A 26438-nucleotide genomic window follows, 5' to 3' on the forward strand; every position below is an offset into this window, starting at 1 on the left:
TGGGTCTCCTACACGCCTGACATCATCTAGAAATACAGCACTGATAAAAAAAACCCAATTGTTTCCAGTGACTAACAGTATCTGGGTTAGTTTCTGCTTATAAAGATCTAAGCAACTGTACTTCAATAATACAGTAACGTTTAACACAAGATAAGGTATTCACAGCACTACAAGCTAATATCAGAGAAGTTCTTGTTACCTCTGGAACAGCCAGGAAGCCAAAGTCCTGAGGCAGCAGGGACAGGTTGGTGAGGCGGACGCTGCTCTTGACCGACTGGTAGATGGAACAGAAGCCGAAGTCCACCTCAGTGCGGTCAAACTGCAGGTCTGAGGAGGTCACTACTGCTTGGACTGTGAAATGGACCGGCTTCACCTGAACACACAGAAACATGAAGCATCTTTACTCTTTGGTGGAACATTTTCACCAACGTCAGTGAAGAAAAATCAGCTTCCTTCATTTGAGTAGATGAGATTTAGTTTCTCTTTATTTCATTCTAATATCATAATAATGTTAATAAGTATCAGGACGGTTTGATTTATGTAATACAAATGGTTCCAGTGGCTGCTCTGAAAACTGCTCTGCACTGGTATCACTTTTTAAATCTTAATTACACATTTTCATATGCAGACTGAAGAAAAAAAAGCATTGAGGAGAACAGAGATGGGAACAACATGAACGTGGGACTAGCAAGGACTGATGTTTCTTTTATAATATATATATATATATACATATATATATATTATAAAAAAAGAAACCTTCTTAGGTCTGTGATTTCACAAATATGAATATATGCACTCGAATCAAATTAATGTTTAAGGCGAGGCCACTTTAGTCCTCTGAGCTGAAATGGAGCAATGCTTTTATGCATATGGTCGTCCTTCATCAGTCATCACTGAGCAGCTGAGATGCAAGACGTGTATGTGAGTTTGTGTGTGTGTTTGTGAGTTTGTGTGTGTGTGTGTGTGTGTGTGTGTGCACTCCAAAACTGAGTAAAGGCTCAGAAATGATTAGAAATTAAAATCTCGGCACCGACCCAAGTAACTGTTTATCAGTGATATTGCCATTCCTTCCTGAATTATTTTTATACTAGAATTGCACTCGGAGAGCGCAGACCTCCGCCAACGCGTGACTTTAGAAACAGATCACAGCTCACAGCTGGCGGTTACGTGAGGTGGTCGGCTTATTATTAACATGGTGTGTTTCCGTGTAACGTATCGGCAACATACTTTGTTTTACAGGAGGAAAAAGATAGATTTTTTTGTAATTTTTTTGCGTATATTGTTTAATAGATGCACGATATGACCGAGATGTGATCTGAAAGGGTTAAAAAAAGCATTTTTTATTTCATCTTAACTTTAAACTCCTGTCACAAATATAATTTCATTAAAACAAAAGGCTAAATAACTCCCTAAAACCGCTGGACATTGTAGATTTTAGCTAACATTACTCAAAGAGGCGTAAACAGTGTGTTTCTTGGGGACTGTTTTAATTAGTGAGTATTTACTGCAGCGTAGTGAGATTAACTGTGTGGCTGTGCTAATGGTAATAAAGGAACATGTCACCCAGTGCAACAGTGAGACACACTCTTGTGTTTTTGGACATAACAGTTGAGGCCTATGTCACAGAGGAATAAGCTATATCCATCTTTGGATACAGACAATACTTCTTGGTAGGATCAATTCATTTGTTGTCGTTGGTTTTGGTCTTTTTATTGGACAATAATAAAAGTATCATCAGCCTTATCCTTTAACACTCCTACATTATGTATGTGTAGAACTAGATTCGAAGAAGAAGTAATCTTGTGTTTTTTTTCTTAAGATAAGGTCATCTTGAATCCTGTCAGTGCTGCTCAGCAGATGACCTTGTTTATTGGTCTCTGCTCCATTGCTTTCCTGGCTGCTGTGGCGTCTGGTGGTCATACTACAGTGTGTGTGTGTGTGTGTACATGGTTTAATGCCAGGAGCTCAGGGCCAGGGTCTGGGGGCAACAGCTTTGGTGCTCCACAGGAGCATCCTGGCCCGGTCTTTGGCTCTGCTGCCCCCCACAAGCCTCTCCTCTCCTCGTCCTGGTGAAGACGGGGAAGAGGGGCTGGATGGGGCGGGAGAGAGGAAGGTGACGATTTGGCAGGAAGACGGACCAGATTTAGATTTACTGAGAAAGAGGACTGGCATGAATGTCTAAGCAGCTGCTCAGTGTTTTTCAATAAAAGCTGCTGCTGACGAGCTGAAGGAATTCAGTTGCTGTAAGCAATTTATTTTCCACTTCAAGGGGCTCCTGAATGGACTGTTTTCATATTTCAAACATTTTCAATTTGCAAGTTGGACCTTGTGAGGAGGATATTGAAATGTGTGCCTCTTGAGGGAAATGATTTATGTTTGACACTGAATAGCAAATAGTCTCCTTATCAATGTTTGTTGCACATTAAAGCTCCAGCAAAACAACAAATCTCTGTCTCCTAAAGTTATATTATCATATCATTATCACATCAAGACAACACATATTAATAGGTTAGCAATTATCAAATGACAATCAATCTGGAATCAACCGATTCCAGATTGATGATCTACAATTTATTATTCTCAGTGAGCTGCGTTTCAGAGTGCAGGGAGCACATACTATGTACTGCGTGGTGTAAGAAGAGGAAACATAGCTTCCTGCTTTCCCTTTTTGAGTTTCTGGAGAAATTTCCAGTGAAACAATATGGGGTAACCTTTATGCTTGGCTTAATAGCGCCTATGGAGTGACTGGGCCTCGGGGGTGGGAGATAATTTTAGCTTGTTACCAGCAAAATAGGTTACAACCTTCAGTGGCTCTGATTCTGTTAGGGACAAAGTAGGACACAAGTCCTGTATCGCACGATAAGAACAAAGTGTTTTCAGGATCAGAGGGAGGTTTACTGTAAAGTAGACTGCAGCGTGTTGTTATAATACAAACCTGGCCGGCTACTTGCACTGTCATCGGGACCTCCAGGACTCCCGTATCTCTGTCAAAAAGCTGCTTGGCATCTTTGGATAAAGAGGGTCTGTGAGAGAGTAAAAAAAAGGCAGGAACACTGTGAGAACACACACTATAGAGTGCTACAGGAATGAGTCCTAAAACACGGAGATTTTTAGAAGCACTTCCGGTTCCCTCGTCTGGAAGTCAATGGGTTTATTTTAATGGGCTTTTAGTTAAATGCCTGAAATAAGATCTGTGGTTAACACAAGCTTAAGAGCTTCTAACATTTTGTTCTACGACATAAAATACATCAATAAATACCCGACTCATGAATTTGTGAAGGCCTTACAACAAAGATAGTAATCATATCACATCCATGCATGGTCAGTAGTAAACAGTTGTTAAATAATAATAATAACTATATCATTTTTATCACGCTGGAATTGGATCGGTACTCGGTATCGGCCGATACTGCAACTTCAGGTATCGGAATCTGTATCGAGAAGGAAAAAATGATATCGTAATATCCATATTCATTTTGCTTCATGTTCATGAAGAGAGAAGAGCAAAGACACCAATTAGGGATTAATGATAAACACACAACTGCATCAGTGGTTTGAAAGGTTGCTAATTTTCTTTTCTCAGCACATCTGTCAAAAGGCACGAGCCACTGTCCAGCTTTTCAAAGAGAGATAAAGATTCAGACCCTGAAGACCCATTACTTTACTTTAACCCACGACTGTAGGATCGGCTCGCCAGGGAAAGAAGCAGGAGAGAGATGTAGAGCGCGCCTCCACACTACTGTAGGTTGTAGCCATGGTGATGGGAGACGTAAGTATGATTCAAAGAGGCCCAGTAGTCATGCACAGGCTTATGTAAAACCCCAGTCCTTCAATACAACATACAGTATACACTGTATATATATATACAGTATGTATGTGTAGTTCATTATCATGTAAACAGTGGTCAAATGTCAAATGCAGTTTGTGCTCACATCCACCCCCTGCCTCTCACTTTCCTTCCTTCTCTTCCCCCTCTGCTACTCCTTCCTCTGTTCTCTCCAATCCACTATCTTCTCTGTCTTTCCCTCTTTACGCTCTTAATGCTGGTTGAAGGCTTGAGTGCTAATGCTGTAAATGTCAGCGGTTTTAAGGCTCTCCAGATGTCAGTGTTTTTTTTTTTCAAAGCGCTACAACCGAGCCTCGCCTTCAACAAATCTGTCAGCTTCAGGTTGGAGGACAGGCTCGTGTTTTCATATTTCGCTCGTCTCTTTGCAGCACGCAGCTGCTGTAAACATGCTGTTCTACTACAGTACAACACCCGTCATGACTCAGAGCTAGAAAGGTCGCTTCCTCGCACGTCAAAATTAAATCTCCTCGTTTACAAAGGGCACTAATGAAAAAGACCATTTTTTCTTTCCCCCCTTCCATAGCTTGACCAATGAGCACAGGGGGTGTATTTAAGGAAGCACTCTTGTTATGCCTGCAAATAGAATCGCTGCTGGAGAGTCACTCTTGAATTAGCTTGGCAGGGCAGAGTGGAAAAGCATGGTGGGACGTCGCCAGGCCCATATGCTCGGGAGAATTTTGCGGATGGATGGAGTTTCAGATTTGACAGTGTCCTTCACAGATTTACTTTGATGTTTTTCTTCTCTGTGGCCAGATTATCCACAGCCTCGTCCAGTAGTAATTCTCCTCCATCTAACTAAAATGGAAGGAGTCTCTGTATGTCTTGAGTTTCTCAACAACCGTTCATCTGATCCACTTCACACTTGGCAGGTTTAGTTTATTTTATTTTAGGGCTGTCAAATTTAACGCTATAATAACGTGTTAATGCAAATTTGTTTTAACGCTACTAATTTCTTTGACGCATTGACGTAATCGATCAGTTTTAAAGCTAGAGTGCAGATCATATGAAACTAAAATACCTACGGAATCCATTGGTACCAATCATGTCTTGCTAGCTTGTCAGGAAGGAGGTTAACTAACACTCCTGCTAAACTTTGGCAAGGAAAAACTGGCATGGCCATTTTCAAAGGGGTTCCTTGACCTCTGACCTCAAGATATGTGAATGAAAATGGGTTCTATGGGTACCCACGAGTCTCCCCTTTACAGACATGCCCACTTTATGATAATCACATGCAGTTTGGGGCAAGTCATAGTCAAGTCAGCACACTGACACACTGACAGCTGTTGTTGCGTGTTGGGCTGCAGTTTGCCATGTTATGATTTGAGCATATTTTGTATGCTAAATGCAGTACCTGTGAGGGTTTCTGGACCATATTTGTCATTATTTTGTGTTGTTGATTGATTTACAATAATAAATATATACATACATTTGCATAAAGCAAGCATATTATACAATCCACTCCCATGTTGATAAGATAATTAAATACTTGACAAATCTCCCTTTAAGGTACATTTTGAACAAATTAAAAAAGAAAAAAAAGAAAAGTGTATTAATTTGTCACGATTAACAATGGACAATCATGTGATTAATCACGATTAAATATTTTAATCAATTGACAGCCCTAGAAAATACATTTATACATCAGTGCACGTCCATAACATTAATACTCACAGGTGGGGGTGTATTTCTCAGGACCCAGGGAAGCACAGTGTCGAGTGTAAAGTTGTTTCTAGAACTACTGAAATAGCTGTGAAAAACTTAATCTACTTTATCTCCCTAAAAAAACTTGGAAAGTAAAAAAAAGAGATTTGAAAAAGATGTGATGTGAGCAAATATAATATATTTAAAATATATATATTCCTCTTCAATATGGACTCCAGCTTGGATTTCACTTCACCATTAAAAAAAAAGTGATGATGAAAAGGATTACAAAACAGATTAAGAAGCTTAGGGATTTTCCACTATGGGGAAATGGATGGGCTAAAACAAAAAATACAGTAAATGACTGTGAAATAAATCTTAAAAGTCATGTTAAGCAAACAGGCTATTCTGTTTGTTTGTTTGTTTGTTTACTTTCAACTCATAGAATCGTTAAAGTTTCTGTTGCTGGTATGAGCGGTGAGCTATCAGTGAAAGCACTGGTAGAGCTGTCTGGTGTAATCTGCAGTAAATCATCCTTGTAATCTCCCTTTTATCAGCCGGAACTGCCGGGGTGGGACACATTGCTTCGCTCTCCAGGGATTACCGTTCATTCAAGCCACCCTATTCTAATGATCTTGTCATCAGGTTTAAATTTTCTTCTGGATTAAAATTCTCTACAAGCCGACTGTTTCACTTGACCCAGGAAGCTGAATTATTGTTCTTCGAGAGTAAAGCATGTCTTTCTCTACTCTTTGGGACGAGTTAATCAGTTCTAAAGCCAAAATATCCGGCCAAAGAAAGACAGGTCACATGGCATGATGACACATTTGAATCTAAAACATAAATGTGGGGATGTGAAACACCTTTTATTTGTTCAGCGATTTCAATGAGTCTGTTTTGATGGCTGCTTTCCCCGGTTGACGAAACAATTGACCAATCAGAGCTCTGTAGATTAAGAATGGGGACGTCATGTTTCTACATAGCTGGTGCAGCTACAGCCATGAAAAAAGGGAAAGAAAAACAGTCACAAAAAGGGCGAGAAGCGTAGATGAGACCGACACAACTGTAGAGGTTGTTTTAAGTTGACATACAGAAATAATAACTCATTATTTATTTATTTTAGGTTTTTATAACATCCTGTAGCTTTCCATTGGTGTTCCTTATGATTCAAATCCAAACTTTCACTAAGCAACGTACTGCTGTGGACGCCACGTTAGTTGGGATCCGAAAGTCACACAATAACACAAACAAACTAACAGATCGATGCAGTGGTGGACCTGCAACTCCCATGTTCTACGAGGTAAAATTACTGTTTTTGTGAATGGAGCTTGGTGGCTTTGACGACAGCAATATAACGGCTACAGTTCCCCGTCAGAAAGGGCTGTCTGATGGAGAGGTAAAGCTGTGAAAATATTCTAAATACAGTATAGTGTAACCTTAAACTGATACAGATTTTTTTAAGGTGGCTAAATACGTTTTTCTGCTGCTCCGTAAACCATTATATCTCTCTCTTCAAAGCCACCAGACTGCATTCATAAAAATAGTAATTTTACCTTGCGGGAGTATACTAACAACCCCACTTAAAAAAATCCAAACTAACCCTTTCAGTTATTTCCAAACTTAGCACATCTAACTTTGACTCAGCTAGTGCTAGTGTTCACATTATTCATAACCTTATTGATTAGCTTACTTTGGTAACCTACATCACTGCTTTTTGCTGAGTGGGCGTTTCCATTTGAAAAAAAAACAAAAAAGAAAGCAGATGGACCCGCCCTTTAAATCGTCCTGTTTCTTCATGTATCATGAAAAACGTAAAGTGCTCCAAGCAGCTCCCCATTCTCCAACATTAATTGGCAAACATAAACACAATGTCGGGCTAAATTAAAGCAATGGCAATTCACTTTAATTATTAAGCTGTCAGTGTCTGTCTGAATGTAAATAATTCCTCTTATCTGAACAGGATTAAAAAAACGTGAACCATTGGCCTTGATGTAGAGAGGGGATTATGTATTGTATGGAACAATGCTCTGGGTATATGTGAGAGAAACATGTGGGTTGCATGGTGACAAATAAACGTGGAGGAAGACAGGCAGAGAGGGATGAAGCAAAGGAAAGACGGCGAAGGATGTGGGCAGCCCGAGGAGGGAAGGCAAGAAGCAAACACCTGTGTAAAGAATGAAAGCTATGTGAGTCATTTTGAATCCAGATTTAACAGTGTATGAGTGTGAGTGTGTGGATGAGACAGTGAGTGAAGGAAGTGCTGCTAATGAGGATTTGGAAATCCAATCACAGATGCTGGCTAGGAAGACTTGGCAGTGCCATTTTAAATGACACACCGCCACGGCATAAAACAAAAGCAAACCTACCAAAAATCAGGCAGATTAGAAGGCAAGATCCAACCATGACTGAGATGAGACATGCAGGTAACATTTTCCATTCCCAGTGTGATTTGTATGAATTTCCAGTGCAGGTGGAAGACACTTAGGCCAACATAAAGCATAATTCCTGTCTTATTTTTGTAGCTTTGGCCACCATTTCTATTGGTTATGGTAGCACTGTGCTCACCTAGCCCCAGTATGTGCCTCTCAGTATTATCATTACATTCACGTTACTGAGCAAAGCATTCTGAAATATAATCTCTGATGATGTTTTAAAGTTTATCAAGCTGCTGCCGGACTTATTTTCAATCTGTTCCCAGATCCCAGCAATCGACTTGGCGAGTTCAACGTGATCATAATCGATAGGAGTAATCTTCAAAATAAGATCCGGGCTGTAATAAACGGGAATGATCCTTTAAGAACAATGAGAGCACGGGGAAAACTGGGTCTGGTGTCTCGGGTTATGTAAGCAGAATCAGGACCAGCGTATAAGCAGTGGTGGATGGTGGACGCACAGAGGGATGAGAGGAGTTTGAGAGTAACAGAGAGAGGCAGAATAGATGTAGAGTTAGAGGGGAAGTGGAGGAGCACAGAGATAGAGGACTGCAGAGATTGAGAGAAGCAAAAGAGAAAGAGAGAAGTATAGTTAAGCACAGAGGTGAGAGGCCAAGAAAAAGAGAAGCATGTGCGAGAGAGTGGGAGAAGACAGCACAGGAGCAAGAGAGAGAGAGAGAGAGAGAGAGAGAAGAAGTGTGATACAGAGAGAGTATAGGGAGGGGGTGGTAGCAATAGCTGTGTTGGTGCTTGTGAACGCTGCACCATCTCAGCAGCAGCACGAGTAATGCTGTACTCTAATCCTCGCATTAAAATCTCTGCTGATTCACTAAAGCAGATTACTGACATTTCCCCACTTTCCCCTCTTGCCCCCTGCTGAACGATGACCACTGCATGCCCGTAGTTTTTGTCATGTGTGAAGAAAATGTTATTTTATTACATCAATATCCTCTCAGCTATCAATACACAATGTTGCTGAACTGTGAAGGGAAAAAAAAGGAGGGTGGACAGCAGAATACTAGCGCCCACGCTGAGATTTTACATACTGCACGCCTCTCATATCTGCCCTGGGGGTCCCCTGTCCGCTCTCCTGGCATGCAAACTGCAGTTCAACTCCGGCCTCTCCATCTAAATATAGAGCCCGTATTGTTGTAGAAAGAATTACCACGTCCTTCAAAGTCATTAGGAACCATTACCATCTCGCGTAGAGTGCAGGTATGTGGAAGCAACTCTTTTGTACCCGCTGGCTGTTGACTGGCTATAGATTGTTGCCATTTGCACCTCCGTTAGACTCCACAGCTTGTTTCTATCAAAAAGTGAAGCTATCATATCAGCTTTGTAGTAACAGATATATCCAGCCGATACTGGAAACAACTAGATAGCTTGTTGGACCAAAATTATCCTTTAAAGGAAACATGTCATGCTCATTTTCAGATTCATACTTATATTTAATGTTAAAAAACAGCATTATTTTTCTCATATCGTCTGTCTGCAACCCTGTCTCCTACAAAATTACATTCCAATACAACTAAACTGCATTCTCAATTATGTTTTGAGGGAAACATATTTTCTCCCAGATTATGGTCGCAGTTTTAAACAGGTGGTTAACGTTGTAAGTTGAAAAAAAACAACAACAACAAAAAAGCAACAACACTACTTTGTTAGGTTTAGGTAACAAAACTACTGGGTTAGGTTTAGTTAAAAAACATCATGGTTTGGCTTAAATTGACTATGTTTCACAGAAGAAACGAACAGCCTCCGGAAAAGAGGAAAGGTCAGTGCTTGTTTGACCCATCCACCACCCCTTCCTCCCGCCAATAATGTATTTTCTCGCTTGTTATACTCATTACTATACCACATAACTATCAAGAATGTTATTATTCCGCGTAACTTTCATTAATGGTCGCTCAATATACTACGTCACCTGCTCTGCGCATCGCTTGTTGTACTACGTCACTTGCTGCGTCCGTCCGGACTTAGAAACGGTTTTGTGAACGTAATTGAGAATGCAATTTAGTTGTATGGGAACGTAACTTTTAGGAAACAAGGCTGTTGTCTGAATATACCTGTATTCACCCTCTGTCTGAAACTCTCTGTTTAACACCTGTCTCTTTAAGACTTCCTCCTGAAAAGTCCAGTCTGCTCTGATTGGCTTGAGAGAAAAAAAAGGTGCACCTTTGCAAAGGTAGTTCTCAAGCTGTGGGCGGTACATATGACATAGAAAGAGGAGCCAAATCTGAATGGCTTGTTGAATCACACCAACCTGACTTTTCCTGTGTGCAGTGTATACAATCTATAGCACTGTTTCTCCTCTGCTGAAGAAGCAGAGGCTGAGAAGTCACTAAACTGCAAGCCTGGCTCAATACATATGACAAGTCTCCTTGGAGTGAAAACAGTTTGCACTTTCAGAGAAGGTTGATAGAATCTTAACAAGCTTACAGTCTAAAATAAGATTATGAATGCTCCAGTGATTCCATTATCATTGCATCCTCTGTTTGTCCTTCCTTCCTTACCTCGGCAGGAACTTGAGTTGGGCATGAAAGCTTGATTGAGCCTGGATGAAGCCGGTCTTTGGAAGGACCTCCATGTGTTTCCTCATTTCCGGGCAAACCTCAAAGGACAGCTTAAAGGATGAGCTGGCTCTGTCAGGCAAAAGACATGATTTCATTAGCTTAATGCTAACACATCAAGTGCATTCCTCTCAGAGATGGGAGATCTGTATCTGTTATTGAAAAATGATGCACCAGCAGAAATGCTCAGGCAATAATAAAAAACTGTATATAAAGATAATATATAAAGCCCACCTCCTCCATGTTAGCGGATGGGACATGGGCCAAACTAAAAAGTCAAAGTATACGTCAAATACATTTTTACAAAAGATGGTTTATGTCATTTTACGTAGTTATTATCACACTGATGTATGGTCAAGTGTTCATTTTTCTGATAAGTTTGATTTTAATTAGTTATTTGATGCTAAAAAAAGCGGGTGAGACGTCGTGGTTGACAGCTGTGATTGACAGTTGCTCTGATTGAAGTAGTCACGGAGCTGGAAGCTCGGGAATTGTACGAGAGAGGAAATGTATCTTTAACTTTCCATAACTGTCACAAGTCTGTGTAATAGAACATGTGTTAATTTGATCATAAATGTAGTTTAATTATGATTAGTTGTTGTGCTTCTCTAGCCAAACAGCTACAGTGGTGCTAACGTAGCAGCTAGATGGCTCACGCTAACAAGCTGCGGCCGTGTTCGTCTTGTGATTGGCTCGGGCGGGTGTGTGGGGGGGACCTCTATAACGCGGCTCCAGTCCCCGATCTCTACTGCACAGACTCTGGCGTCTAAATTTCAAGATTGCAGCTCCTGTATCCAAGATATTTTGGCTTCACTTTTGTACAGTAGGAGGAAGTAGAGACGGGTCGTTCATCTATATGTCTATGGCAATAATGCACAGGTAATGATGTTGACATTAGCAGTTTATCAGACACAACCACAACACAACAGCAGCGAGAGGTAGAGGTTGGTAAAGGCAGCAAGGACAGAGAAAATACTTTTGTTTGAGTGACACAGAAATTACATTGTATGGAGTGATGTCCAAATCATTTAGGTGACCCAATTTCCAGGAGCTCCAACAGATGGTTGTGCCTGTGGCTACAGGCCTCAGTTATAGCTGAAGCTTGTGATATAAATGGCTCTTCACCTTGGGAATTCTCCAAACATCCAACCACAGCCCACACTCCTACACCTTCATAAAACGATGACAGAACAAACACGCTGAGAAAAAAAAACAACCTCTCTGTTTGCTGGAGGTGATATGCGTATACACTGATAACATTTTGTTGTGTCTGCTTTCATCCTCAAAGACACAAAGGTGAGCGATGAGCGAGCCGTGGCCAAATAGACTGGGGGACCCCTCGTTTTTCGATTTCCCCTCTCAAATGAAATGACCCACTTTGAACAGCGAGGTCAACCAGATGGTTGCTTCCCCGAGGCAAGGACTCTCAGGGACACTTGGGGGATATTAAGTCGCTATCTTTATTCCGGCCAAATGATAACCTTCAAATCACTCTCGGGGGGGTATTCATGGGTACATAATCATTTAGGGCAATTAGGCATTTTAATTAACAGGGGCATTTAGCTGATCCTGTCTTTTTCACTGGCTGCCTGTGACCAGTTTAATGATTTAAAGGTCACTTCGCAGCAATTCACATCATTTGCTTCCTCGGGTAAAAAAACACTGTGATAATGATGATTATGTAACCATCGCATTATACTAATATTTTTGTTTCATTTGGTTGTAGATTTACATGGTGAAGCAGACGCTGATTTCAGGGAAACAGTTTCTTAAAGTTATAGACGAAATGGTTCTCATATGTTGTCCTTCTAACCTTATATTGTTGACATTTAATGATACACTATAGGCCAAAAGTACTGTATGTGGACACCCTGTCCTCATACTATAGTTTACTTTTGGGCTGGGGTTGTTTTTTTTAATGGTTAGGGTAAGGCCCCTTGGTTCCTATTCAGGGAAATTTTAACAGCGGGCTTCCAAAATTGTGGCAACGGTTTGGGGAAGGACATTTTCTGTTTCAACCACCCAATTCGACTGTTAGCAGCTCATTAAATGTGTGTCATCGGTCGTTACAAGCAACATAGATGTGGGTCAGTAGGGGCCTGCTACACCTACTACGTTGTAAAAAGTGAAAGCGAAATTTTATAGCTACACATTCTAACACATAAAACGTTACGTTTTGAACACAAACAAAACAACATCTTTCGGCTTAGGCAACAAACCCACTTAGTTAAGTTTAGGGAAAAAGATCGTCTTTTGGCTTAAAATAACTACGTTTAAAAAGTGAAAGTGAAACATAACGTGAAAAGTGAAACGTAACGTGAAAAGTGAAACGTAACGTGAAAAGTGAAAAAGAAAGACTAAGACAAAGTCCATATAGGAAGGAGGTCGGGGTGGATAGATGGGTCTCGGTATAACTAGCTCCCAGACCAATATATTTTAATTGTTTATTTCAAATTAAACAACTATCACTGGAACTTGAGCTTGACATGATTCCCTTCCAGTTTGAGGCAGTTTACTGCGACAGACATTGGAACCTTTGCTGCACGTCATACCCCTTTCTCTCTATTTCACTGCCTCTCCTAAAAAGCTTTTGTCAGAAAAACACTGATAATGACTCATAATAATCACTGAGGTTTAGTGGCGATTGTGTCAGGTCATGTTGCAGAGAAATTGCTCATGTTGAGTCTAAATCCAGAGCTGGATCACTGAGTGCCTACAGCAGTTCCACTGCCCTTTCTTGAACGAGCCAGGTGGCTGTGCTTGCTTACTCCACATGTACTCCAAAGCCTCATGGGATACCAGGCCTTCTAGGCAACAGTCCCAATAATGCAGCACTGTCTGCTTTATTCCATACTGTATATTTCAAAATAACCAGCTGGAAGGACAAGCTTTTTCATTAGCAACTATGAACGATTTATCCCCAAAATAAAAAGAAGAAACAACTCTAGCATCAATAACACACTCACATTGTTTTTGCCAAACAACACAGGACACAGTAGGCATATAAGAAATACAGTAAACAGAGAGAAACCGAGGACAGACGGCTTTGTGAAGGGAAAAAAAAGCTTGTTGGTCTGAGTTTGGGCAGGAATGCTCAACTCCCCAGCAGGTGCCAGTGGAGGAGGGTTTGGAAGTCCAGGCTGAGTGTTTGAAATAAAAAACTGTTCCCAAAAACAAAAAACTCTGCCAACTGTTTGCAGAATATTCCAATCATTGGCTCACAAGCAAAAGTCAAACACTGCGCATTTTAAAGTCTCCTAAAAATCTTTCAATTAGTAGGAGTAATGTTCAAATCACTGGCTCGCAGACAAGAGAGACATTCAATTATGCTTTGTCTTCTTAAAAAAAATCTGTCACAAACTGAGGAGGGCTTGTGGGATATCTACTCATCTACTCAAAGGAAAAAGTGACAAATTGTGTGATGAAAGCAGCGGCTCTCTTATTGTTTCCCCTAAAAAGCCTGCCAAGCTATTTTGTGTTCAAATTACCGTCTTGGAGGCAGAGTGACATGTCGCATGGTGTGCTGGTGCTGGTGCAAAGCATTAACATTTACTTTAAAAGCTGCCATTCACACTGATGCTGTCATCGTCATCTTGTCACATGTGGTGGTGTGCCAGCGCACCAGATGGCAGTTGTCACAAATCCCCCGCCCCCACACATGCACTCCCTCCCCCCACATGATGTGACACAATGACTGGCTAGGTGGTGGACCGCACGCCTGCAAATGTCACTGCCCTCCCGGTGAATCTTTAACCCCGTGTGTGCATCATAATGTATCACATCCATAATCATGAAGGATTTACTGTTGCCCCGTGCTATTGTACAGACCAAAGAGGATTGTGGGGATGTGAGCTTACTGCTTGCATCCTCCGTTGTTTAGGAACATTTATCAGCTAATGCGTCTACATTTTATTATGTCCGCACATTTGTCAAGTATCTCACTACTTGGCTCTGAGCGTAGTTAGGGGAGTTTTATGTTTGGCCGGCTGAAAAGTAAGCTGGCTCTGTCAATTTTAAGGGATTTCCATGAGCCGGTTTTCCGTGAAAATGCCTGTTTTGGCAGAGACTGAGTATGTGAGAGAGTTTTAGTATTGCATTCAGCAGATAAGCCAGCATGCTACATCAGCAGTCCATGCCACTTTCCAAACTCTATTCCGACGATGTTTCCGAGCATGACGACAAAATAAAATGGAAATATGACATGCAGCACTCAATTCTGCAGTCGTCTCATCGGGCTGAGGGGTTTTATACAGACTTTCTAATATTAAAATCTTAATATGGAGTTCATTATAATAACTTTATCAATAAATAGAGACTTTTGATTGCTTGTGTGGGTTGAGTATAAAGATGGTGTTGTTTCATTTTGTGAGTTGAAAGCCTGATGAAGGTGTGAAACTAATAGTGCACCAAATCCAGTTTCTTTATAATCAGTATCAAGAAGCATCCTAAAAAGTAACAAAGACATTTTGCTACATTTTTAGAAAATTATTAGGAAACTAAAGGACCCGTGAAATAAAGGGGTACCCTGAGGTGTCATGTTCAAAGTGAATTGTCCTTTAACATCACCGACGTTTTGTGTTTTAACATGCACATCACCTTGAAAACTAATGGAATTGAAATGAGGCGTCATATATTATCTTGGGACACAATGTTAGTCCTTGATCCAATGTTGTCTCTCACTGTTAGAGACGATTACTTAAAGTGACACTAACATGGTATTAAATGACGTCTCGCGTCCCTTAATTTGACGCGTTGCCTGTTCAAACAAGGTAGTTAGACAAGACGTGTGTAAATGGCTCACTCTAAAGTGTAAACCAATTGGACGTCAACAAGGGATAGAAACTAGTTTTATTCCATTATAGGGGCAAATGTCTCTGGTGTATTTCTCCATTGAGTTGCATTTGTTGTTGGTGTTTAGTATGACACAGAAAATGAGCTACTGCTGTTTTTTGCACCCTAATTTACTTCAAGCTTTTAAGATTAAACAATTCATGTTATATTTGACAAGCATGTTACTGTACTGTAGGGATTTCTTGTTTTACTTCATGAACAAATAGGAGAAGTAGTTGTGCAACATTTTAGGTTTGTAAGTACTGTTTATACATATTTAAATCAGTGACAGTGTATTGTTGTATGGATTCACTAAGACCCTTTAGGTCCCTCCCTCGCGTATTACATTCAAGATTCGCTGCGAGCCGAGCAGGAAGCATAAATACATTTTTAAGTGCCAGAGTACAGGTGCGCAAGAACATTTCTGTATCAAGAAGAGTGTTTACATATATGATAATGCTGTGGGACCTACCTGTTTTGGACCATGATGCTGTCTTGATAGAGGCGGTCAAACATGCAGATCTTCAGGTCAATGCTGGGCTGAACCACCCACACAGGGACGCTGACTGCTACACCCCTCACCTGGACAGGTATCTGTTTGGACCAACATGCCCTTCATCACAAATGGTTTGCTTAAAATATCATGAATATGAATACATATCTATGGCTCTGTAAATCTTGTCTTGTACTTTTTACAAGATGATAAACATGTTGTGTCTTACTGGTTTGCTGGTTAAGTCGGAGAATTTGATGTGGAAGTCCAGTTTGGCCTCTCCTGGAATGGTTGGAGTGAATACAACCTCCAGTTTGATGCTTTCAAAAGGTCCAATCTCCCCGTCTCTGACCTGAGGGACAAGCAAACATTTGGTTTTTAAACTATTTTACCTTATAGTCTTTAAGACAAATTCTGAAAGAATTTTACAAAAACAAATGTCAAATGACCAGTTAACTTCTACCATTTTCCCACCCAAATTACCGCATATATACAGATTTTTTAAACACTGGAAAACTCGCTAAAATAGACTTGTTTCCCATTGCGAGTATGCTGTGCCGTTGCACCGGCCTTTCTGTTTTGTTTTTTTTACTGTTGTGTCACATTCAATGTCAAGGTTGCACTGGTTGGCCCCGGAAGCAGGGTTAGTAAACAGTGAAAATGTTACGGTGGTTACTTTTTTTTTTTTTTATATCTGTTACTTATACAGTCTCTCTTTCACACCCTCAAACCAGAGTTGGTGATTTTTGGAAAAGTGGAAAGACTAACAAAGACGATGATTTTTTTTCTGTCGAGTTTGAATTAAGTGTGTTTTATGATCGGAGAGGTAAAATGACTTGAGTCTGGTGGCTTTAAAGAGAGCATATTAAACGTATGCTTTGTACGTTAATAAACTATTAGAAGTGTCCAAATCTCTGTTGATTATATTTATTATATATTCCCTTCAATGCGCTGGAAAAGGGGCAAAAATGTGCGTGTTCAACCTGGGTGTCATGTTTCCAACACTGCCAATCAGAGCTGGAGCTGATAAATATCCATGACTACTGCAGAATCATTTATCACAGGAATGAATGTCGATTGTAACCTTTCCCACTGAAGACAAAAGCCAGATGTTAGTGGGTTTTTTGTCCAGTGTGAAAGGGGCTTTAAATGAACTTCAGACGTTCCCACTAAGTACAAAGTCAGACTATAACCTCTATATTTCCACTAAGCTCCGTGAGCTTTGTCTGTTTCAATTCGGATTTTGTGCACACAAGACACACTTTAGTTTAACCGTTTCACTTCATGACACAAAACCATTTCCATCCATGTAGGGGAAGCTGAAATCTCTCAGATGTGCAACTTCAAATGGCATGCAATCAAACTAGAGTGAAAAGCTGTGTGGATCGTCTGCTCAGCTACAGAGCATCAAGAGCAATAAAAGAGTGGAGTGAGCCATTCGTGCAGCAACCGACTCGATATTGTGAGACCGCGATAACTTGATGGATAATCTGCCATTTAAGACACAAGCCTTCAACCACACAATGTGAAAGTATCAGTCAAAATGACACTAACCGCGCCGCAGGCACACAGGGACATGCAACACACACACACACACACAGAGCCATAACAAGCCCAGAGGGAGAGGCTTTGCACCATTAGCCCCCCACCCGAGAGACGTAATGAACCCTGAACAACTCCAGAACTTCACGTGGGCCACGAGGCACACACAGCATCAGTGCTAAAAACAAGATGGAGAGGCAGAGAGTTTTCTAATGTTATGGTCTGTCTCTTCAGAAACAGCAGGTGTCGCTCTGCTAGTCCAGTGGACACAGGTCCATACTGATAGTTTTGGATTATATCTATCAAAAGCAATTCATTGTGCCAATATCTTCAAATATGACCATTCTCATACAACAGCTAGCAGCAGGGTGGTGATGTCGGCCACACAGTCATTGATCTTGCAACACCTTCATAATGACAAAGATATCTCAACAACTATTCATGGTCCCAAGAGGATGACTGGTAAATGATTCTGTGACATTTTGTCGAGTGCCAGCATCAGGTCAAAATGGCTGTATATATGGGAACGTCATTAGTTTTGCAGGAATTTGGGCAGAAAGCAAAGTATTGGACAATAATAATTTTGGTAGATAAATAATCAGGGAATTACCAAAAGAATGGTGTTAAAGTAAGATAATAACTGAGTATCTGCAATAGATCCAAATACTTACATTTCCTAGGCTTATGTCTCCAGAGTCTGATTGGCTCAGGTCCATCTGGGCTTCCACATCGGTGGACACACAAGTCTCAGGGACAGCTTCTGGACCTGTAGCTGAAGCCTCTGATTCTGCCACACAGACACACAGACACAAAACAAAACCTGAAATTAGATAATTTTTTACTGTGTTGGTTGAGTGGTCAATCTGCCTTGAGGAGCTGCCAACCCACCAAATACAACTAAAGACCAGAATTACCACCTCATGGTTGTATGCCTTCATTAACCAGACAAGTTGCAGACTACATCCATCATTTTATCCTGTTAGACATTTGTTGACATAAGATTTCTTTAGTTGATTAGCTGTTTTTTTATGCTTTTTTCATGCTGAATGACTCATTTCCAAGAAACTTATGAGCACATCTCTGGTAAACACAAGATTTAAAGTGGTGCTTTTGTGTGACTCTTTGTGGAGAAATTAAATAGTGATAGCCCTAGTGAAATTGTCATAATTAGCATATGAATTCTTGAGTTATAGCCATAAACGTGTTTTGTAAGGACACAGTGACCTTGACCTTTGACCACCTATTTCTGATCAGTTCATCCTTGAGTCCTGGGATATCACGAGAATACGACCGACGCTGTCGCCAGTGCGGAGGCATAAAAACACTGCTAACTCGGTAGATGAAAGAATAACTTTACTAGCCAAAATTAGGCCTCATGGTGTCACTAAAGGAAAGCTCATGAGGGTCACCAAAATCAGTAGCTTCCTTCCTACTGGCAGTGTGAGCATGCACTTCAAACACTGTGTAATATGAGTGAGGGATAAGCAGATACAGGAGCTCATCAGTATCCTGACAGTTTTGCCTAGAATATAAAGTACCACTTATTCGTCATAAGAGCATGAATGGGCACATCAAATTGTATGCCAATCAGCAATTTGACCATTAGTTCAAGAGATATCGGTGACATAAAAAAGCGAATACATGAACAAAATATCAACTCCTGTCAGCAGCCTAAACATTTGGCCAAGTTCAGACAGCCTTTCCCAACAATGTCGAATAGAAAAAAAAATAGACACAGTCTTTTCCAAACCAGCAGAGCAGAGACAAAAGACTGAACAGCTTATCAAAGCATCAGTGGAGGAAAGTGCTGAGAGCAGCGATGAAGACTTCTGATCTGAGAGAACATTAAAGAGAAGATGCCTCCTTGTCATCAGCTGTGAGAGCAAGGTGAACCCTCCGCTTTCTGTATGTGCGCTCTTTGTATTTGTTCTTACCAGGACCAAATGTCCTAACAGGAATAGAAAGATGAGAGAAATCGTCCACAATGAGGAGATTTTGTCACGTCCTGTATTTCAGAGGCTGTTTTAGGAAACTGTCCTCTACAAATTATGTTCATACACAACTGCACTGACTAATATGTTTAGTAGGTTACAAAATGATGTTCAGATTATATTTTCATCAACATGACAGCGCAAATTTTATACTGACTGTATCTGAAAAATATTCAGTCATTGTATTTTTTTCTACAACACTGCTTCTTGTAACTAAAGCATGACTATGGCTCTGTTTATGTCAACTCTAAACACTTTGCTAAGATTAGGGAAAGATGGTAGGTGTTGGTAAAATATTGTAAAGGTCACTTCATCCTACTGCACACTTTTAGTCCACATTGATTTTTCCAATACTCTGACAAATATTTTAAAACAAAACTAGCTGCTCTGTGAGGCTGTACTTATGCTAACATCAGTATGCTAACACGGTCACACACATGGTCATATTCCTGAGCAGAATTTCATACATACATCATACATCCTAGAGTCATTAAAAAAAAAAAAAAAAGTCTAAATTCTCTGATTGCAGCTTCTTAAATGTGAATATTTTCTGGTTTCTTTACTCCCCTATGACAGTAAACTGAATATCTTTGTGTTGTGGGCAAAATAAGACATTTGAGGACGGCATCTTGAGCTTTGTGAAACACTGATCGACATTTTTCACATTTTATATCGGAAAAATAATCAACAGATTAATCGACATTGGAAATAATAGTTAGTTGCAGTCCTACTCATGGGGGCGCTACAGGAAAAGTCAGGGGATCACCAATGTCATTAGCATCATCCATCACCTGGGAACTATGAATGTCTACAAAATGTCATGGCAATCCGTCTAATATCTGTTGAGATATTTTAGTCTGGACCAAAATGGTGGAAGGACGGACAGACGGTCACTGGCATCCATAGAGATATGTCGCCAGCATGACTAAAACTATTATTAATTAAAAATATTTTTGAAATATTTTGCAGTATGAGAATGTCTTACTTCCTACATACGAACAAAACTCTGCCAGAGAACGTAATGCGAAAGACAATTATTCCTCTAAACCGTAAGTGCCAAAGCAAATTAGTTCTATATAAAGATATTTTGCAAGGGGCAACGTTGTTTTGAGATGGGTACTCTTACAGTTACAGTTACAGTAGTTAGAGTGACCCTGCCGATTGTCTTCATCCATGCTAATTATGTGTAGCAAGCAGGTATACAATGCCCAGTGGGAAAAGGGAAAGACAGGGCCAAACATGGCAGTACCAGTTAGTTTAAGATGGGTTGGGATTTATAGATGCAAGTACAGGTTCATGTTTCAGTTTCAAGTCCATGTAGAAGAACTCTAATTTTCATTAAATAATCATTTTGTGTGTGTGTGCATATGTGTAAGAGCTTTACCTGGATGCTCTTGCTGCAACGTCTCAGAGAGCTCCTGACTCTCTTGCTTTGGTTGGAGCTCTCCGGTGCCCATGGATACGGAGCTGCTTTGCTCGTCACATGTTGTGTTTTGTCCGCTCGTCTCCTGTCAGCCAAACGACAACACACACACGATAGTTTATTCACATGACTGTCTTTAGACCTGGTAATGTGAATTGACAACACATTCATCATGCGTGCTGTAAATTATTTAAATTGTCTAATTTTCCAGATCGACAGTCTGACCTCCTGGCAGGTGTTGGCAGAGACTTGCGATGCCATCTGGTCATGGCTAGTTTCTGGACTGAGACATGTAGAGGTGTCCAGGCTGAAGAGGGTGGCAAGTGCACCCTTATTGGTCAAGGTGATGGTCCATGAAATAGTTTGGCCCACCACGTGCGAACCGAAGTCAATGAACTGGCTGTCAACCTCCAGCTAGAAAGACAAGAGATACATTCACGTACAGTAATAAGTAGTAATTAGAATCAGCAGTGAAGAGCTGCCAGCTTCATTACAGAGTTTTACACACATTATTACATGAATTGATTAAATAAGAAACAGAGTATAATTAGACTGTTGTATCAGGATAAATAGCTAGTCAGTTGTTCATCTGTGGTGCAGTGATAATATATTTATTTAACAAGTATTGTTCTTATTATTCCTATATAATTACTACTACAGCAACCTAAAGCTACAACTATATGGGCCAACAACATCCATGTTGTATATACTCATACGCTCCCAAACAATAGCATGCACACATGTGTAGCAAGAAAAAAATGTCAACATGAAAAAAACGCAAGGAATGAAAACGACATTGGTAGTCATCTGGAACACTACTTTTATTTAGGTTGGCTGCAGCACACGACTCACATCACATTTCTTTATGGTGCATCTGACGGGCACAGAGAAGGGACCCGCTGCTGATGCGAACTGGACCTCTCCTTCCAGGTCCTCGTTGATCTGAAGGGATCAGACAATGGGACAATGTGTTGCTTCATAACAGGGACATTGAATTCAGAATAAAACTTTGACATTAGATCAAACCGAAGAAATTTGATTGAAGAGTGGAATGACAGCGGGCAGATAGAGAGAATGAATGAAGTAGAGTAGTGTGGAATAATATACAGTATTATGGCCATTTATGTTCATGCAGTTGCACAGATCTGCCTTCATGTACTGACACAACTCTGTACCATGCTTCATTCCAATTTGAAAAAATGATGTATGCACTGTAGAAAAGGAGGAGTGATGTTACGAACCATAGGCTGAAAAACAGCCTGCATGTCACAGGACATCCCAGGAGATAAAGAACCGGGAGGCTCAAAGCTGAAACACAAATCAAAGTGAGTTAGGAATAACTATAATCTGCATTTTTCATACAGTTTAAAATACAATGCATTACTGCATATGGAATAAAGAATGCTGTTCCCATGTTTTTTAAATTGGATATTACACACTTAAGACAAGTTGCTAAGGTTAAAATATTTGAAAGACTTGTCTTTGCATGGCCTCACACACATGTACAGCAATGACTTAGAACAAGACTCAAAGGAAACACAGAACATACACGTCTGTGCAGCAGGAAATATGCTGCATTCAACAAAAGATCAGCAGCTTCAGATGAAATGCTGAAGCATGATGAATCTCCTGAGACTGGAGCAGATCAGCAGAAGACAAAGCCGAGGTCAAACGTCAACCTGATGCTCAGTTTTACACGGCATAGAAAACAAAGAAAAGGAAAAGCTGTTGTTCCAAATGAAAACACTGAAGCGTGGAACAGAATTGTTGGGATTTATTCCATTATTATCTGACACTGTTGACCAGAGCAGAAACCAAAAGTTTATTTCCAGACGAGAAAAGAAACATGAGGACAGTGAGCTATTTCAAAGCAACATGTGTATCTCACAGCACATGTTTACACCAACACTAATGCTGCCCCGAGGAGCTTCACAACTCGCCGCCCTTCGAAAAAGATACAAGAAGAGAGGCGATCGATATGAGTACAGCAGGCAGGCAGCCAGAGAGGCAAGGAGGATTCTCAAAAGTTCAATAGATAAATAAAAAGTTGGAAACATGCAACTATGAGCATAATTAGGAAGCAGCTACAGTTACAGAATATAGTGGACACCAAACATCCTTGTTATTAGGTCTTGGTAATGGTATCATCTTGTTACAAAGTTGGACGAATTTAAATCTGAGTGCAATCATGCAGTAGTAGATAGTTTGCCTGTCTAGATCAAGAGATATGTTTTGTGCCAAGTTGACATTTTGGCCTGCAGATGGTACAAGACGAAAGCTGAGTGTCAAAAATGGAAATGGTTCATTCTAGTAACGTCTGCCAGAGGCTTTTGTTTTTGGTTTGTTTGTTTGTTTGTCAGCAGGATTACAGAAAAACTACTGACCCGATTTTCATGAAGCTTGGTGGAAGGATGTAGCATGGGCCAAGGAAGAACCCATTACATTTTGGAGCGGATTAGCCTTGGCAGAGGTCTGTGCTCTCTGAGTGCCCTTCTAGTTTTTCTTTCTCATGTCAACTTTTTAAAGTCAGTGAAAGAGAATGAATTCTTCGTTTTTGCTTCTGTTAAAGCTAGGATGGGTAATGTATTTTGCTATATTCGTTGAAATTCTCTTTAAATCCCGACAGCATTCAATAAATCTGACAAAAAAAAGAGAACAAAATATGTTATCTGTGGCTGTCACAGGTCTGTAATAAACCCATCCAATCCAGTCTTCCACAAGCTAATAGCTTGACAGCTGTGAGTACTAACAATAGCCGTGTTTGTTGTTTAGGTTCATAATGATAATTTTGGGGAGTGGCTTTGGAGGGAGGCCTGAAGAGCTTTATGACATAAAATAAGTAAATACCCCACTGGTGAATTTTGAAGCTTTTAAGTGTCTTTAAAAAGACGGTTGCTAACAAGCAGCTTAGTTTAGCTTAGTGGTGGTGACATTGAAGTCGTGCGACTGTGGTGTAGTTTGTTTGTAGCCTAAATGTTCAATTTCTGTTTTCCTCCACAACATTTTATTGAATTTTCAAGATCAAAAACAGAAAGCACATGACAGCAAGGATAAATACAAACAAGTCACAGACCCTAACGGTTGGAAAAATAAACCAAAAAAAGGGGAAAAAAACCAGCATGGTATGTAGATCTATACATTACATGAAAATATATTATGCAGAAGCTTCAGGGAGTGGCTACATTACACAGTAAAATGCCCAGAAGAGAACATTAGACATTCATGGGGGCACTAGAAGGATGCCAGTCCACAGTGCAATGCCCCCTGCAGTTTGGGAGGTTGTTTAGAAAAGGTGCCCACAACTCATCAAAAACCCTCTCATTCCCCTTCAACATTGAGCTCAAGCGCTCCATTGGCAGAACTCTAAAGATTGCTCCATACCACTGGTTAACAGTAGGAGGCCTGGGCTTAATCCATTGGAGTAGAATGCATCTTTTTGCCAATAGGAGAAGCTTGTTCAGAAGTTTTTGTTGGACACTTGTAATGTTAGATTTTTAATTCTGGTGATTGCATTTACGCTTAAAAAAATCATAAAGGTGGGTCATTGTAGTATCATAAATGTTTGTCGCAGAGCTTATTTTCTGCAATAATCCAAAGTCCAATGGAAAAATCACATTGTTTTTGTTGTTGAGGGAATCAGTGCGATGCTAACTCCCGGGTTGGCCTACAGAAATACATCATCCCTGCACCACTCTATAGCCACAACGAAAAAAAAATTAGCCTTTAAAACATGATTTGAATAGCCGTGGACCTCTTCAAATTCCATTTGATGAACTCAAAAGGTGCTTTATGTTTCATTGTTGGATAGCTTTAATAAATCATAATATTTGTTCACACTTGAAAGTGGAGACATAATTAGAAATATGTGCATACTGTCATCAACACCAGTGGGCAGGGGACCATTTTGTGTGGTTTGAAGTTGTTGGTCCAGCTGTCAGGATGTTGGCTGAAGCTGCCATCCGGCTCACCACTGTGACCTGCTGGAAGTGTATAAAAGCCTTCCAACTGGTTGGGTAAATCTGGTGTTAATTATGAATGTCACATTGCACTTTCATTAGAATTTCTTTTTGCTAATTGCTGTCCTTATTGGTACCACTCTTGTTTCCTAGCTTCAAGACAGGTGGTGCGAAAAAGACACATGAAGAAAAAAAATAGAACAGTTCACTTGGGATTAAATGCTGAGTGAGGCAGTGTTAGAAAAAAAGCCTGCTAGAGCCCTATTTAAAGTGCTGCAAAGGAGGCCATACTGTACAGTATACCTATTGCAGTAGACTGAAGTGATGAAGCTGTACAGTATTACTGACTATGCCGTGTGCTCTATTTTACATTCTGGCCCATTGGCTTCTCCTACAGAAAATCAATAAGCACTCTCAGTTCATTATTCAGTTCAACAGAGCTAAAACACCCTCACACCGATCTACAGTCAAGCTGCAAAACTCTGACCATGTGTGTGAATATTACTTGAATAATCTTGCTGTTTTATTTCACAAAAGTGAGATTTTGTGTTTTAAGGGCAGCTTTTTATATTCATTTATCCAAACCTTTCTGGTGGTTCTTTAAGCAGGTGGATATTTTGATATTTGAGCTACCAAAAACCACAAGTGGTCTGAGGTGCGGATTGTTTTAAATCAGAAAGAAATAGGACCTATTATAAGATATAAAGCTCCACTGTAGATTTGCCTGATGCTCATATTAAATTATTTGTTTGTAGACTCTTAGTGGGACGACCACAGAAGATAAATAAAACAACAAGCACAGTTAAGTGCAGCACGGTTTTCTGACGTCAGTCATTGGAATTAACTTTCCTTTGACAGATTACAAGCACTTGAGAATATGAAAAGGCCCTTACCAACTTCTTTACATGTTTCAGATGCTAACACATGGCTGATTGCATCTATTCCAAGTCTTAAATCTTTTAGACAAATCAAAAGGCTGATAGAACACTTTACTTTGAAGACGCGTCTAAAAGGATGAAACATCACTCGAGGTAAAATTAAGTGGAGTTTGCTCTGATCTCAGTTGGAGTTTGCATGCAAGGCATACACTTCCAAATCTGAGATCACTCAGTTTGGAATATAACAAGCAAAGAAAGCTCTGCTGCCACTCAAGTCTAGAGACTTAATTCCTCTTATGAGATCAAAACAGTTATTACGCTAACAGCTCATTAGCGGCCATTGCTACAAATCTCTCTCTGCAAGCTCACAATTCTTAACAGTCCATCTAAAATCACAAAAGGTATCCCTTACGTAGTCAAATATCATATGGTAAATGGAATTGCATTTACAGTACATACTGTAGCGGGTTTGATATTCTGTAAACACTTTGATTCGGCGGGCAAAATAGAGATCTCCTGCTTTTAAAGCATTTAAAAACGAATTGGCCGTCTTTCTATTTCAGAATTTTTACTTCTTAATTTAAGTTATTTGCTTTTATCTTATGGTGGCAGTCATGTCTGAAAAGCCACGCCCACGCAGCGGGTGCCTAGTTACAAAAATGGAGAGGTGCACAACCAAACGCTGCGACAACTTGGGGAGCCTTTGCACTTCACGCACACAACACGTGATGATGTCATTTTTGGCTTGTGCACCCTTGTGCCGCGGACACTACGGCGAGCATAAACCCCACTTTATTCCCCAAGCCTCTAAGCAGGTGGGACATAAATGGTATAA

The 26438-nt window shown here is 40.3% G+C and overlaps 1 protein-coding gene across 5 annotated transcripts in view; it reads right to left on the minus strand.

Annotated features, from left to right (window-relative positions):
- Positions 1-26438, minus strand: part of cfap74 (cilia and flagella associated protein 74) — a 54510-nt gene that overhangs the window by 14005 nt on the left and 14067 nt on the right. For all 5 annotated transcript variants that reach the window (XM_037773976.1, XM_037773977.1, XM_037773980.1 and 2 more), the window contains exons 15-24: positions 22011-22077; positions 21622-21711; positions 20995-21183; positions 20731-20854; positions 18027-18142; positions 16043-16165; positions 15793-15914; positions 10434-10562; positions 2936-3023; positions 200-373 (exon numbers count right to left, since the gene is read on the minus strand). In XM_037773976.1, coding sequence (XP_037629904.1) covers positions 200-373; positions 2936-3023; positions 10434-10562; positions 15793-15914; positions 16043-16165; positions 18027-18142; positions 20731-20854; positions 20995-21183; positions 21622-21711; positions 22011-22077 — 1222 coding nt within the window. The remainder of the gene's footprint in view (positions 1-199; positions 374-2935; positions 3024-10433; positions 10563-15792; positions 15915-16042; positions 16166-18026; positions 18143-20730; positions 20855-20994; positions 21184-21621; positions 21712-22010; positions 22078-26438) is intronic.

The sequence above is a fragment of the Sebastes umbrosus genome, chromosome 6 (genome assembly GCF_015220745.1).
Source record: "Sebastes umbrosus isolate fSebUmb1 chromosome 6, fSebUmb1.pri, whole genome shotgun sequence".
NCBI lineage: Eukaryota > Metazoa > Chordata > Actinopteri > Perciformes > Sebastidae > Sebastes > Sebastes umbrosus.